Source organism: Megalops cyprinoides, chromosome 7, assembly GCF_013368585.1.
Source record: "Megalops cyprinoides isolate fMegCyp1 chromosome 7, fMegCyp1.pri, whole genome shotgun sequence".
Classification (NCBI taxonomy): domain Eukaryota; kingdom Metazoa; phylum Chordata; class Actinopteri; order Elopiformes; family Megalopidae; genus Megalops; species Megalops cyprinoides.
The window spans coordinates 3,776,261-3,792,583 of NC_050589.1; the positions used below are offsets into that span (position 1 = coordinate 3,776,261).

General features: G+C 46.4%; 1 protein-coding gene across 2 annotated transcripts in view; it reads left to right on the plus strand.

Moving 5' to 3' along the window:
• The window catches only part of acot7 (acyl-CoA thioesterase 7), an 86,616-nt gene that overhangs the window by 42,367 nt on the left and 27,926 nt on the right, over positions 1–16,323 (plus strand). For both annotated transcript variants that reach the window (XM_036533840.1, XM_036533841.1), the window contains exon 8: positions 16,118–16,234. In XM_036533840.1, the coding sequence (XP_036389733.1) occupies positions 16,118–16,234 (117 nt within the window). The remainder of the gene's footprint in view (positions 1–16,117; positions 16,235–16,323) is intronic.

A 16,323-nucleotide genomic window follows, 5' to 3' on the forward strand; every position in this document is an offset into this window, starting at 1 on the left:
CTCTTTCTCTCTCTGTTGTTAGGAGGCTTTCTGCTTGTTTCCATGGGAACAGGCCTTGATTGCCACAGGCTCGGAAAGGGCATACAAGTCTAATTAAAACAAATAGACAAATGAAGAATAAAAAAAAGGTTGGTGGTGGGTGCGTGTGAGTACGTAACGGGAGGGGGTGGTTGTTATTCAACAAATTGAGATAATTTCTGAGATGTTTGGCATGTTTCTATAAATAGCTGAAACCCTCCATCTTCTCCCTCTACTACGCAGGTAAAAAAAAGATGTGCATTATGCTATATAGCTTATGAGTTGCATTTATCTCTGAAATAATCACCCAGTTATGCTGTATGTAAAGGAAGGCATACGGGCCTGGTGTGTGGGCTTGTGTGTACACTACCTCACAACTCATGTGTTGAGTTGAGTTTAGTGTGTTCAGTAGTCTGTTGAAGGTGCGTTTTGAGCAGTGTTTTTTGGTCTGTTACTGTCTGTCAGAGTTGACCTCTGAGTTTGACACAGCCCAGAAGCCTATACAACTCTGTTAGAGGGGTATTTGAAGACTCCAGTAGCGATAAAATCTATTGCACAGTGATGGTCCTTGAGATGAAATGTTGAAGATTCATGTTACAGTATCTGCAATGGAATGGATTGAAATGAACTATTCCTCAGATGAAACCAAATGCAAAATGCAAAGAGACCGAATGCAGAAGCCATCTCGAGGCATTACATCACTGCTCCCGCCGTACGCTCCGCTAGAAATCTGACAGGACTTCAGCAAGTACAAATTACAGCCATTATCCAACTGCTCTTAACCGGCAGAGGGACGAAAATGAATGCGTTCCGCCATCGTGCAAACGAGCCCCGCGTAGCTTAACGTGTTTTAACACGGCCGTCTCCGAGCGGAAAAGCCAAACTGCGCTTAGCGGCAGCGGGCGACAGCGGAGCGCCTGCATCCCGCGCAGTGCGTCAGGGTGCTGGGAGAGGCGCATCCTTCAGACGAACAGATGGGCGTGTAAACGCAGCTGGCGTCCATCCAGTGGGGCTCTCTGTGGAAACGATTACGGCAAGGGGGCCGCGAGCATCCATCATGGCTGCCGTGCGCCGTGACTCACAGAACAGAGGCCCGGTTTGCAAACGCGGGCGCCACCACTGTCGGTACGACGGGCCCCTGTTTCTGCTGCGACGGCCCATCTCTCAGCTCTCAGCGCATGAGGCTAACTCCCCGCCTGCTGGGTGTGTGTGTGTGTGTGCGTGCATATGTGTGTGTGTGTGTGTCTGTCTGTGTGTGTGTGCTGCTGGGTCCTGATCGATCTACCGGCAGGTGGGTGGGCCGTGGTGCAATCTCTGTAAACGCCGATCCAGTGAAATCGTCCCCATTCCTCACTGGTGGAGTAAGAACACCGCACTGTCAGCACAGCGTTCAGCTTTACATGATGGTGATTAGTCTTTTCCTGCAGACGTGTGTGTGTGTGTGTGTGTGTGTGTGTGTGTATCTGTGTGAAAACCAAATGGAACAGTTTAACAGTGCTGAATGTTCTCGATCAACAATGTTTGCTTCCTCTGACCATTGTAATTCGGCAAATTGAAGCAATTTAGAATTGGGAATACTGATATCTATAGACAAAAATGGGCAATTTGAAATTTCACTGGCAATAGACACATGCCTAAACTTATTCTCTGTTTTTCTCTCAGCCCTGTGCTGGTGATGAAATCTTTGGTAACCATGACAGCACTTGTGAGCTATTTGGAGGACTTCAGTTCACATGATTATAAACCACACTGATGAGTTACCTTCTATTTGTGCATATAGACATAATACCAAACTCTACCAAAACTTCAAAAAATATAAATGAACATAATGTACAAATATGCATAAAACAAGACATGGCTTCCAGAGCCCCTCTGCATTTGGCAAGGTATTAACAAAAGCTGTTTCTATGGTAACGCCTCAGTTCAACTCATAATTATACAGTTATGATTAAAAAACATTTTCTGGATTTAGAGAAAGGAAGATCAGAGATGGGGGAAGAGAAGGAAGGAGGAGGAGGAAGAAAGAAGAGAGAAACTGAAAGTAGGAGAAAAAGAGAGAGATAGGAGACAGAGAGAGAGAGAGAGAGGGAGAGAGAGAGAAAGATAGATTTTATTCTCAGGTCTAAATATAGCGCTGTTTTGTGGGTCGTAATGAAGGGACCTGGAGAAGGATCTGCAAAGGCTGGAGACAGGAGTGGTGGGAGAGTACTCCTTTGTTGTTTTAATGCCTGTGCTTGGCTGAGAGCATTGTGAGAGAAAATTTGGGTAATCGTCACAAGAAATCTAATCACCGAGACGCCTGCCTGTGGCGGGCTGGTTTCCCTCTGGGCCTGGTTTTCTAATTGCTCTTTTTCCGTTGTTGGGTGAGCTCCCCCTGCCAGCGTACAGGCTGCGGGTTCCTGTGGGTTCCTGCGGGTTCCTGCGGGTTCCTGTGGGTTCCTGTGCCACTCACTTTAGGGCCCATGGCCCTCCTGACCTTGCTTGGCCTCATTGCTGCTTCTTGAGAGATATCAACATGTGGCAGACAGACAGGAAAAAGGCCAATCTGCCTTAGGCAGTGTTCGACCATTAATGTGTTCCCCTTCCAGTGAATGCTATCCCAGGAACTGTGCAACCGAACAGTGTCAGGTATGGGTTCTTTAACTGTCTGACCTCTGACCTCTGAGGGCTATGAGACAGAAGCCAAGCTAAAATATCTGGAGTTCATTGGGAGCTTTGTCTCCAGGGCGTATCCCCCATGCACAGCCTGGGCAACAGGGACCAGACATCTCTATGGCATGTTTAAAGGAGGGAGCCCTTTACTAGCCAATCAAATTCAGATCAATATACTGGCAATGCTGCTAATACTGAAGAGGCCACAGACCTGCAGTGGAGAGGGATCGTGTGTGTGCGTGTGTGTGTGCGTAAGTGTGTGTGTGTGTGCGTGTGTGTGTGTGTGTGTGTGCGTAAGTGTGTGTGTATGTGTGTGTGTGTGTGTGCGTGTGTGTGCATGTGTGTGTGTGTGTGTGTGTGTGTGTGTGTGTGTGTGTGTGTGTGTGTGTGTAAGTGTGTGTGTGTGTGTGTGTGTGCGTGTGTGCATGCGTGTGTTTGCTGCCCGGGCTCCCATCAGTGGGAAATAGCAAAGACATGGAGGCTGAAGAGATGCCCAGTGCACACTGCCTGTGTTGTCGGCAAGGGAACAGGACTGCAGCCGTGCACTGACTCTCTCCCTAACTGTCGAAAGCTTTATCAATCATCATTCCAGTCCGCACAATGAACTGTGGGCCAATTGACTGCGAAACTGATTAGCCCAATTATCTGCAGCTTGTCGTGTTTTCCCTCTCGCAATAACGACTGCCCTCTGTATAACTAACCATAAATGGCCTCTAGAAACCTGACCCAGGGTGCCAGACGCCAGCACTCTCATTGCAATGTAAAGGCCAGCACACGTAAGCTGACATTAAAACACATCAATTCATGAGCAAGTTAGTTTGTGTGACCAGAGCCCTATTGATCAGGTGGGGATCGGTGTGACACAGTGACATAGGGTATGAGAATTGATCCGTAGTAATGAAACAGTGCGGAGCTGAAGCGGTGCTGCTTTCTCTGCACCACTGCTTCTAAAACAGAACACCCTGCAAACCAGCCAATCGAAGGGCCAGTGCAGAGCTAGCTGACAAAGAGTCAGATAACCACGAAATTTGATGTCCTTTACATTTTTTTTTTTTTTGTGCGCCATTGTTTTGTTCTGAAAAGTGTTCTTTTTGCAAACCCCACCCTTTCCCTTACCTGCCACACACACACACATATAGACTCTTACACAGACACACACACACACACACACACACACACACGCACACACACACACACCCATGCTCCCTAGGGGTCGAAAAGCAAAATTTGACTTTTAATATTAGTAAACACCTAGGATAAAAACACCGGTGTGACATACGGGAGTTGTCACTCTGGAGTTATTTTGCTTCCCCCCCCCCCCCCCCCCCCCCGAATTGTGTATTGTGTCCCCCACTCCCACCGCTGTCTCTGTCCTCTGACAATTGGGTTAATGAACAGCCTTCAGCAGCCAGTTTGCACTCCCCCAGCAGTAGTAGCGGCTGGGGGGTGAAAATCACAGAGGTGGCTTCTGGGACCTTCACTAGAAACTGCAGGTAAACTTGAGCTGGTTGTTGTTGAAGCATTTTCTTAAAAACAGTAACTTTTTGGAGGCATTGTCCCATGCGCAGTTCACATTCTTGGATGTGTCATTCAGTACTCTTACCATGGTAATAGCAGGGGTTAAAATTGGCCAGTCTGTCCCAGATCTGATCACAGTAATTCTGACACACCAGCACTATGACACAGCTTGATCAGATTTCACGAGGCTGAAATTTAATTTTTTTTTAAAATAATTATTTACTGAAATTATTTGAACTGGTTATCTTTAAGTATTAGAACTGGTTATCTTAAAGTATTACTTAAAGTATACTTTAAGTATATCTTTAACTGCCTGCATCTTAAGACATTAGATAACATTCTTCTAAAATAATCTATAGAAGTTCTTTGGCAGAAATATTAATGTAGAAATGTTTACTTTTTTTCAGACATAGATATTCATATATTTATAGCATTACCTTTTTGTTACAATTATTTTATCATTCTGCAAACTATAGTGTAGCACCAATGCCAGTCTATAAACATGACTGACTTCGGCAAAGGAACATTTTGTTTGAACATTTTAGAACTATTATCCATGATGTGATGACTTTCAGTTTCAACTTTCAGCATTCAGTAACTTAGAGCCCTTTAACCTAGCTAAGCAAGTTACATGGTAACATGATGACATTGCCCAGCTTCCGATAACGAAACAGCTGGACAGCAATCAGAGAATTTTGAAAATGTGGAGACCATCATTATTTATTATTTATTCCCTGAAAGAATAAATGATAAAATGAACAAGCTAATTAGCCACGGGAATTAAATGGCCAACTGTTCTATTACTGCTGTTCTCACCAGGAGAACCCCAGAGCCAGGCTCCCAGGGGGGTGCTGTGTGCTCTCCTGTGTTTGACAGCCTCTCTCTCTCAGGGAGACGAGCACACGTCCTTCCTACATTTGCCTCTCTCTCTCAGGGAGACAGGCACACGTCTTTCCTACATTTGTCAGAAGCATAGAGGAGCAAGCTGCTCTCACTTTGGGTATCCAGCTTTATGTGGAAGCCAGGTAACCCCAAGGCATCAGAGTCCATACATTTCCAAGTTCCTTCAGTGTTTTGTGAAGTCGTCAGTGCTGTGTGTGCAAGATGGATGCTGCGCGGTTCTGTGAATTACAGTATATCTGTGTACCAGTCATGCTTTTCCATAGAATGACCTGTCATTGTGAAATTTATTATGTGTTTTGCATCTTATTATGGCCATTTTATTCTAATGCCATGTAAAACTTAATGGAAAGCCCTAAACCATTAACCATGAGGAGCAAAAATGAAAACACCACCCTGGTACAAAACAGAAGATTACTCTAGATAATTTATTGAATCTGTGAGGCAGGAAAAAAGTCATTGTATAATCATTTCATGATGCAGTAAGTTCTGAAATAATAGACAGATGCATGAGTCATAACAGATTATAAATGAATAAAGATCCCAAATGGATGAAACAAGTAAACAAATAGATAAGCAAACAGTTCGTGGACAGAAGTGTTCATCACCATCACAGCAAATGTTCTAGTTTGCCATGAACTGTGGGACAAAAAATATAATCTTGCATGACAAATCCATGCCTAGCTTTGCTCATGCATAATGTAATTGCGTGCATTCTCTATCCCCCAGAGATGGGTGGCTTGTGCATAGGTGTCAGTCATAAACTCTCCATCTACAGAGAAGAGCTCTGGAGGCAGAGAGGGAGAGAGGAGCTGTACAAGCAGGTCCATTACTGTGAGATTCTGATGGCGTAATATGGACAGCAACATTTGAAATAGGCCCACTCTGAAATGCGGTGCATTAACCTATGTGCCGTGTATTTAAAATATACATATTCATATTTTGTTACACTCAGAATATTATGCTTTGCTGTGTTCACAACCACGGAGTCAGTGGATGCATAAGGGAAATGGAGTGTGCTTTAATATGAAACTCTAAATGTGTGTGTATTATGTTTAGTTGAAACGTTACAATGTCTTACAGCAAGCCTGTCTAGACACAAAAATAGCAGTATGTGACCATATTCCAACAAAAAATATTTAAGATAGACAGCATCATTCCCATCCATTGCAGTCAATAACATTATACTTGGCTGGTCTGAAAAAAAATGGTCAAATTGCTTTGTTCCTCTCTTTATGAATTATGATTATGCCCACGAAAGACACCATATCATGGAAAGTTGTTTTCTCCTGTGATACAATAGTATGGCGTAAAGGAATTTCTGTTGTTTCAGTGCCTAATTTTAGCATAGCGAGTTACTCAAGATTTCCTTTTTTTAGTAAGAGAGTATAAATTGGTGTAGTAATGCTGTAAATAATACAGAATTACACGGCAAGAATAACAGGTACAACATTTATTATTTATTTGCCTGTCAGCCACCCGTATTCAGGGCAAATTACATAACTGAAATTGAACATGTTATGCATTTGTACAGCTGGGTAATTTTACTGCAACCATTTGGGTTAAGTCACTCGCTCAAGGGTACAGCAGTCGCGTCCCACCTGGGACTAGAACCTGCAAAGCTCTGGTTTCGGGGCCGGTTCCTTAATCCAAGCATCACCTTGAGGATAACACCAATTTTGCTGCTGAGATGCTTCCTTGATTTTCTTCTCATCTGTTACCCAGCGACAGCAACTGTGTACAGAGAGAGGCCTGTCTTGTGCTCTGAAACTTGAGCTGTCTGTTAAATGCGTGCGGTGCTAGCTGCAAACAGTAAAGCGATGTTACTCTGTAGAAACTGCAGAACTGGAATCCTGAAGCCGGTGGGATGAGTACTTTGGGCTGGGATTTGTTAGGAAGCCCGTTTTTTTAGAGACTGCATTTAACCTGGAGTCAAAATTCCAGATTCCAGAGTGCTGATGCAGGTGCGAGGAGAGAATCCCGGCCGTGTTATCTCGCTCTTTCAGATCGGAAAACGAGCCGTTCTCATTGGAAGGCAAGAGCAGGAGTGCAGCGCGTTTTGCCTGGGCCTTGTTGCAATGCTCCGTTTCACATGGTTTTAAACGTCTGTTTGGAAGTGCGGCCCTGAGAATTCAGAGAGCTCACTCCATCATGCATTCTACTCCACAAGGCCAAATTATCCCTCATTTGCCAAGCAGACCCCCTGAATCAGAGCGCCTTACAGAGCTCGCATTTAAAAGTTATATAGCCTACCGTTTACGGAAGCAACGCGGGTTACGGAAAGGATCGCTCTTCTTCAGAATAATTAAAATAATTGAATTTCAGCGCTTTCCCCCTTCCTTCGCAGTTATTAAAGGCCCTCTTAATTCCCAGCGGGAGAGCTCTCTCAGTCGTGCCGACATTGTTCAGGCCGTTCCGGGCGGTAGATGACAATCTCTCCACGCGAATTGAGGCCGAAAAGCACCAGCCCCTTGGGGGCCTTGCTGTTAATCTCCACTCCTAATGCAATCCCAGGGAATGGGATTCTAATGGAGATCTGATATTTAAGTCTAATAGAGTGCGGCTCGCAGGCCCCTCTCAGTGTCCCCTCCCTAAAGTTTGTGGTTTGCATGCTGGCCTGGCCGGGTTAACTGCTCTGACCCCTTCTTATTGCAGGACCCCAGCTTTTAAATATCAGCCCAACTATGGCAATCCATTACATTTATTCGTTTGGCAGACACTTTTATCCAAAGCGACCTACAAGTGAGGCAGAGTAGCATAGTGGTTAAGGAGCAGGACTTGTACCTGAAAGGTTGCCGGTTCGATTCCCCACGGGGGTACTGCCGCTGTACCCTTGGGCAAACTACTTAACCCATAATTGCCTCAGTAAATATCCAGCTGTATGAATGGATAACATTGTAAAAACCTGTAATTGATGTGAGTCACTCTGGATAAGAGCGTCTGCTAAATGGCAATGATGTAATGTAATGTAAAAGAGTACAACACAAGCAAAAAGCCATATAAGTAGTCAAAGAGTTTGCTGCCTGTCAGGGAATCAAACCCCAGACTCCCGCGTGACAGACGGGGGATACTCACCACTGTACTAACGAGGAACTGCAGCAGTACCTACTGCGTGAAAGAGAGCTGTACGGGACTGAGGAGTCAGCACAACTCAACGGAACAGTAGCGCAACAGGTTCCGAGGCCAAATGGAACACATGCGCAGTGGCGAACGTGTCGTGCAGGAAGCAAAGACGCCTTTCAGACAATGCCTTTTCCCCCCTCAGAGGACTCTGCGTGCGTTCGTGTCGAAACCCGTGCTGCGGTTTTTTGGGGAATTGATTGGCTCGGGGCGTGCTGAGACACGACCACAGCAGGGCGCGGGGCGGCGGTGGGAGAGCTCAGGGCGGGCCCAGCGCAATTCCATCCAGAAGTGAGATCCCATCAATTTTCACCTGGCATGGAAAAGATAAATATGGAGTGTCTAAAAATGCCTCAGAACAATATGAGGATCGTGCCCGCCGCCCCCCCCCCCCCCCCCCTTCCCTTCCCGAAAGCCATATTCCTGTTGTCATTCTCACTCATGCAGCCATTACAGAAGCATATGAAAACCGCAAACACATTCTATACAAGGGGCCATGCTAGGCACTTTCGTGCCAAGGTGAGATTTCAGAGGGTTTGGCTGGAACGACGTACTCCCACTCACGAACAACACAATCTCCAGTGCTCACACCTATTATCCAGAGCCTCTAGCTCCCCCGGGGTGGGGCTGCTGTTTACCCAGAGTGCCTTGCTCTACCTGGCTCTAACAAACCAGCCTGATATTCCTGTCCCTCTCTCTAGTCACAGTGATCACATCACCTCATCTTAGAGATTGTTTGGGGATGAGGTTCTGTGTTCACCCCTGGTGTTTGGGGACAAAGTTCTGTATTCACCTGTGTATAAATTCTTATGCTATGTTCAATTACACAGCGGAGCACCCTGAGAGGCGTGGCTAGATTCCGCTGAGCAACTGAATCCACTGGGGGTTAGTAATGATGAAGGTTTTAGTGTGGCGCTGTGCTTAAGGAGCTGGGGTTGTAACCTACAGGCTGTATGTTCAGTTCCCTGGTGCGGTATTGTGTTCTACCCTTAGGCAAGGTAGCTGTCTAAACTGCCCAGGATGTTGCTAAGAAAAGCAACATAAAAAATGACAGTATTAATAGTGATTACAGTGAGTTTGCCACCACCGTGTCCAGGCCTGGACACAGTAGGGGCTAGCCTCGCTGTGGAGACAGTTGTGTCAGTGTTTGTGCCATATAGCATCCTTGCCTCCCAGGGAGATTGTTATAGCCACGCTGCTTCCACACTGTGAGATTTCACCAGGACAGAAACACAGGGGCTGAAATGGATGTCTCTGTAGCCACGGCCGTGCGAAGAAGTTACCATCTCCCTGGCCGCATGTGAGAGCTGTGGGTGGAAGCATCATTTCGGCACCACGGACACACACGCTCTCTCTCTCTTCCCCCGCCGAGCCTACAGACAGGTAAAGAAGCCTAATGCTCTCACAGACCCAGGCAAACGCCTCACTGAATAAACAGGCTCTGGATAGGAGTGTCTGCCAGAGAGATAAATAATTCACAAATAATAACCAGGGGCCTCTGTGAGGCCCTGTGCTCATCCTGTGCTCATCTTCTCACGCAGATCATCCAGAAATTGCGTTTAACAAAGTTTGCTCACATGGCACAGAGGGCTCAGGTGACTACTTAGCTTTTAATAGGCTTCCTAATTACCCGTCCTATCCCACCTGAAGGAGGAGCTGTGCTGGAGTCTGATCTGGCAGCTGCCCATGGCAAGAAGGAGCGCTCCTCTCCACAGCTGCACGGATAACCCTTTGATAGCGATACAGGCCCTTCACCAGAACTCAGAGCGCTGTCCCATTCCCAAAAAAAAGGCTGCTGTTGCTCTGGATTTCCTCCAGGGGGCGCTGCTGTAATCTGCCGCTCCTGGAAGTGGGTCTGACCCGCGCAGCTCAGGGCCAGGCCGGCCGTGGAACCGCATGCAGTCTAGAAGCTCGGCTGATAAGATGCCGGCAGCTGAAAGCAGCGGGACCGATCCAGTGGCCTGATGAGTGAGTATGGTGCAGCTTTTTGAAAACCCACCACGTCAACAGCGTTCTCTCGCAAGGAAGCCATTTCTTGTTTTGACCCCTCGCCGTGGCCGTAATCAAGGCTACTGGGCTTTCCAAAAAACATTCATAGCTGTTTTTCCTTCCAGCTGGGGCTCAGTCACCAGTGTCCCACCTGTGGGCAGCTGGGGTGGAATTACATCAGTCAGTCTCTCTGGCCTTCGCCATGGGAGGAAAACGGCTATTCAGTCCAGCCAAGCTGTCGGTGAAGTCACAGTTCTGTGACTCCCACGTATTCCTTTTCAGAAATGCAAGCAAGCAGATGGTCTAACCTTTTGGGGCGCAGGCAGAATTGCAAAGTAGACTTAATGATTGTTTTTGTAATGCACGCTAAGAAAAACTTTGAGATTGAATCCTCAAACAAATGAAACCCCCCCCCGCAATAGGAGTCAGAGGAGAAACAGAAGGGGGTGGGGGAGCGATCAGGAACTGGAAAGCAGCCCATCCTCTCCCATGATGTGTCCCCCCCCCCCCCCCCCCCCACGTGTGAGAAAAGAAGTATGAGACTCTGAAAGCTATCTGTATTCTCACAACTACAGTGTACACCCAGCCTTGAGGTACCCCTCCAGACTCTGTCAGTCCAGGCATGCGTGCATGCAGGGTCCCTTGGTTGCACAGATAAATCCCCACAGTCCTCAATGAATCAGCCCCCAGACTGCACAGGTTCTCAGCCTAAATCCGCATGTATCTATTTCTTACTCTAAATGTAAATCTTGAAAATTTGGTACTCATCCCCCCAGCCGACTGCTGGTGAAACGATGGCGAGTGGACCGGTGAATTCTGGGGCAGTAATGCAAAACCGTAGACTGGATTTATAAAATTCTGATAAGCGTCTGAGCACACGGGCTGTGTGCTGCCAGACTTCTCTGTCGCTGCCGTCCCGTGGGATGTCTCCATAGTGCTGGGGAGGATCGACCCGCTAGCTCTTCTCCTGCATTGACCCGGCTCATGCAGTACTACACAGTGCATAAAATAACTTCGGTTACTATGGGGTCATTTTTTGACTGTTGTATGTGTGTTGTCTCTATTACATGAAAAGGTGGCTTCCTGCCGTAGAGGAAAAAGGGCGGGGGGGGGGGGGGGGGGAGAACCTACATTTTTTTTTTTCCACCTCTTCGTCCTTCTTTACGTTTGATTTTAATGGCTTGGCCCGTAATTGCAGAGGAACACTTCAACGCTCAAACCCTCCCTGTGAAAACAAGGCTATTAGCAATGTAATCTCCTCACTGGAATGAACTTTATGGCCACTGTCTTCCTCTCTGAGACGATTAATTCCTCAACAAATGAACTGCAGCCCGTAGAAGCAGCGGAGAACATGGAGGATTTAAGGCCGACGGTTTCAGCCTGTTTGCCCCGTTAGAGGTTCTCTGGTAGTGCCCTTCACCCTCACTGCACAGTGAAGCTGATTAAAACAGGCCAAACGGAGAATGTCCCTAATTGTAAATAAACACACATTTCCTGTGTCCCACAGGCTGTCCAAACTCCCATGGGCGACCGTTTGGCGACAGCAGCGGTCTTGTGTTTTGTGGGGGTTGCCTCACGTGTCATGGATTAGTCAGATGTGTCTGGGCTGTAGAACGCAGCAGTGGGACAGTGGAAAATATGTGCCACGGTGTCTGCTTTCATTTCCTCTCATCACAGGTATTATCACTGCAATGGAAATAGTCATCTCACGTGATACATCACTAACATCCTCCTGATAATATTTCATTGCAGATAGAAGCGGTCCCTTTGGCTTTAGGGTCTTGCAGCAGAAACTGTAAAGCGGTCTCCTGCTCTTCTCGCATTATTCCTCCAGCCCAAATTTGTTGGTCACGCTGGCTAGCCATTTTTAGATGGTCCCTGGAGTGCATTGGGCGGAATTTGCAGAGCCAAATGGACAGGAGAGAATGAGGCGTCAGGGCCGAGTTTTCCGGATGGCTGTCAGATGCTGCCAAGTCCTCCTCACTGACCGCTATCTGTTCTGAATATCGTGGGCCAGGCAGCTAAATCCCGAATACCCTTAATGAGGCACTTAATCCTGATAAATTGAAATGTTCGAAGGTAAGAGGGAAAATAAGACAGAACGCAATCTGCTCTGCGCAGGAAGTCACTGGCAATTTGCCTCCTTTCAGCACTGAATGGGCCTGTTATACCGGCCGACCGTTCCAGTATCGTCTCCTGCACATTCCACTTCTGCAAAGCAGAGAACATGAGGAGGCAGAAGGTAGCCTGCAAGATTATGGATTCCGATTGGAAAAAAGAAAAAAACAATATGAAATCACAGTGACGAAATGTCCCTGATGAGTCTAATCAATGGAGATTCATGCTGATTAATTACGCCTTCATGCAGTAATGACATACCTACAGCGGTCCTCTTTGAAACATGAGGGACGGAAACCGATGCACTGATGCCGCACGACGCTGATACACTGTGACACGAAATGGCAGCGATGCACTTTGGAAACTGCGCTGTGACCGCTCTGAAATCATCACTGCGAATGACTCCTTTGAGTGCTAGACGCTAAAAACGTAAGGAAAGCCCGACCGTGAGTGCATCGTCTGCGTCATGCATCCTCTCCTTAGCATTGAAGTAGCAGAATATAGTTTTGGTCAGATGTTGGGTCCCGGAATATATTTTCTACTGCTGTAGAAAGAGTGAATCCCCCCTTAACCCCCCCAGACAGAGAATGACATAGGCATTGTGGGATAAGCAGGAAGCAGCAACAGTACCCACAGAAGAGCGCATTACTGTGTCTGCCTATTGCACGAAAACTCCAGCCAGCTTCTGCCCTGCGCTTTGTTGTACTCAGAGGTGACACCGATGGCTATTACTCCATTCTCTTATTGCAGGTGTAGTAACTGTGTCATTATGCTGTAAATGGATACGGGTGGTCCGGCAGAACAGCCCTGATTGGTCTTCGAGGATGCACCCATACATCACAGGCCACCTGCCCGTGCGAAAAATCAATACTGTCCCCTTTATGTGGCCACACTCTCAGGCTCCCGGCAATCATGGACCACATTGTAAAACTGCACTGCAAGCAATACCTTCATTACCAACCCCCACCTCGGCCTCGTCTCTCCAGTTTGCTCCCAGACAGTCCTGTACTCTTAAACCCACTCCATAGCTAATGATCAGGACCAGGAGGATTACACAAACTGCTTTCGTAAAAATCCTGTAGCCCTGTGTTGCACCAGCTGCAGGCATCTCTCCGTCCTCTGTGTTCAAATGATTCATTAGGCGATTGTTAATTAAGCAATTATTAAGGAATCACATCACTGCCTGGGCCTGATTTTGCAAAAGAATGGAATGAAAAATTAATTAGGAGAGGTATGTAATGTCTCAGACTGAAGGCACACCACGTATGTTGGAACCTTGGTAAAATGAATCCACCGTCAACATCGTTTATCTGTTTACCTAATCAAGTCATACTCATGGCCTCATTGTTTTTCTAACGTCTGAAGCTTGGACATAATTACAGGAATTAATCATTGAGATTAAAGGCTGAATATAGCAAGTATTGTGATTGTATTTGTCAGTGGGTTAGTAGTTAGTGGTCTGCTACGTAACTGGTTAGCTCTGGATAAACAGGCGGCACTTCACGCACTAATGATTTATAGTTTTCATGTTAACTTCGCTGTACAGCATAGCATAGTGATAGCAGATAATGAAAGTGAGTCAACATCTGAAGTGAGGTATCTGAGTTCATGCAAATTGGTCAACTGGATGTTTGTTCACCTTCCCAGGATAATTTCAGTTAAATGTCTCTGGAGACATTTAACTGTCAACCGTCCACTCACTCTGAGTGAGTGGACGGTTGAATGATTAATTAAGCAATCAGTGGACTTCAGATGTGGACTCAGTAGGTTTCTGTTCTGATGAGGGACTGAAACTCCGTCTAAAAAATAGGTCACTCGATTCTCATGACCCTGAAACTGAATACATGGTTTATCCTGTAAACACAGTTTTTGGTTGTGTGTGTGAGCGTGTGTGTGTGTGTGTGCACGTACACGTGTGTGTGTATGTGCGTGCATGTGTGTGTGTGTGCTTGTGTGTGTGCAGGATAAACAAGCTAGATGCTCTGACTGGAGTTTATTGGCGGCTAACGCAGCTCCCAAGCATATTTTATTTATAGTGCCCTAAAATTTTACTATGAGGCATTGTTTTTAACCGTAATACCCTTCCCCCCTCACCAACAGTTCCCATCAAAACGAAGCGAGTAATGGTTCCTCATCCTGACATGCCGCTCCTCTCCAGAAAAAATACAAGCCTGAGGACAAAGCCATACTAATTGCCCATTTGGTCATATTTTAAATGGAATGCTTTACTCAAAAAAGACAGGACCATTACTTTTCTTTCCACATATCTCACAGACAGATGCAAAGACGCTATTGTAGGTGAAGATTTCGGTCTGTCATAAATAGATTGACCTCCCTTTCCTTGTTGCCCTAATAAAAGTGTTTTAGTATTCTCCGTTCAAAAACGGAGGGAAATCAACTATTTTTAAGAGCCCCGGTTGTATGTTATTCAGGACTTCAAATACAGTTGACTACACAGTTACATAGACTGTAAAAACCCCATGTGAAATATTTAGCGTCTTGCACCAGACCAGAAACCAGAGGAGATAAATTCAATCTGTAGTTATTTCAGTTCAACCACAGTTCCGTAGCGAATATAATACTTTTATGTTGCCTTCATTGAGTGTTTTTCCACAGCGGGGGAAGGATTGAACTTCACCGTTTTCTTTCCCTCTCTTGCCTCATTTTACATGCTGAGCCGGACGAAAAGAGAGAAGCTGAAAATGAGGGAGGGGAGAGGAGGAATAGGAGGAGATGGGCAGAGATGAGCTGAGAGGAGAGGAGAGAGGGAGGGGAGGTAGCTGTGGTGTGTGCGTGAGGGAGCTATCGGTCGTGGTGTCATGTTAGGGATGTCTTTTTTTAGAAACGGAGAGGAATGCTTGTATTGGCACAGTGCATGGCTGTGCAGCATGTGCCTGCAGCCATATTCTCTTCAGGATGGTAATGATGGAGTGTAATGGCCGGCCAGGCCTCAGGCTCCGGCTCTGAGCGGCCACTGTCATCATCACCGATCCCAGCTCAAACCCCGTCCGCAGCGGGTGACACTCGGCAGTGTGAGGCTGTGGCGAAGGAACAGGGCTCGTTACCGTGAGGGTTGAATCCCAGGTGGGGCTCCCGCACCCTTGTGCGAGGTGCTTAACTTGCTTCGCCAAACATCCATCTGTATAAATAAACAATATGAAAAACGTGGGCTCTGTGATTTGCCCTGGGCAGGAACACGCAGATGGCAAGCAGATGATGATGATGACGACCATGATGATGATGATGATGGTGATGGTGATGGCTATTGCCACAATCATTACTACTATTACTAGTTTCTAGTAATAGTAGTAATATTACTGATATTGTTCTTTGTTAATTTTGAGTATGTCATGAGGATAGTTACAGATACTTCCTTATCAGTTAAAATTTAAGTTTATTCATATCTTTAAACAATCTTTTCCTCACCTGTAGATCAACTGCTCTTACACCAGCATTAGAGTCATCAGGATTTCCCTGCCTAATCTTTTTCCTAATCTTTACGGTAAATGCTCATGTAATTTCTCCTATTTTAGGACAAAGTGGATCAGCTATTGTGCTCTCATTAAGTGTTTTTATTTTTTTTTTGTCAAAGAGCCAAGGGCTGTGTCATAATCATGGATTTTCAGAGTTTCCAGGTTTATCTGAGGGAGGGAGGGTACAGGGGGCAGGCCACTGGGGAGCTGTTGGCTGCTTGCATCTGCAGTGGTATTGCAACAGTCAGTCAGTCGGACCTGCTGCGTTGATGTTTAATGCGTTTTGCTCGTTGTTCACGGGACGTAACACGGACTTCTGTTTGTCACAGGCGTGACGATGAAGCTGATGGACGAGGTCGCCGGGATCGTTGCTGCCCGTCACTGCAAGACCAACATCGTCACGGCCTCCGTGGACGCCATCAACTTCCACCGCAAGATCAAGATAGGTACGGATGACATCAAACCGCTGTCTGTGTGAAGAGAGAATCGTATCCGCAATCAGTAAACAAATGTTGCAAAGCAGAGGATGAGCAGT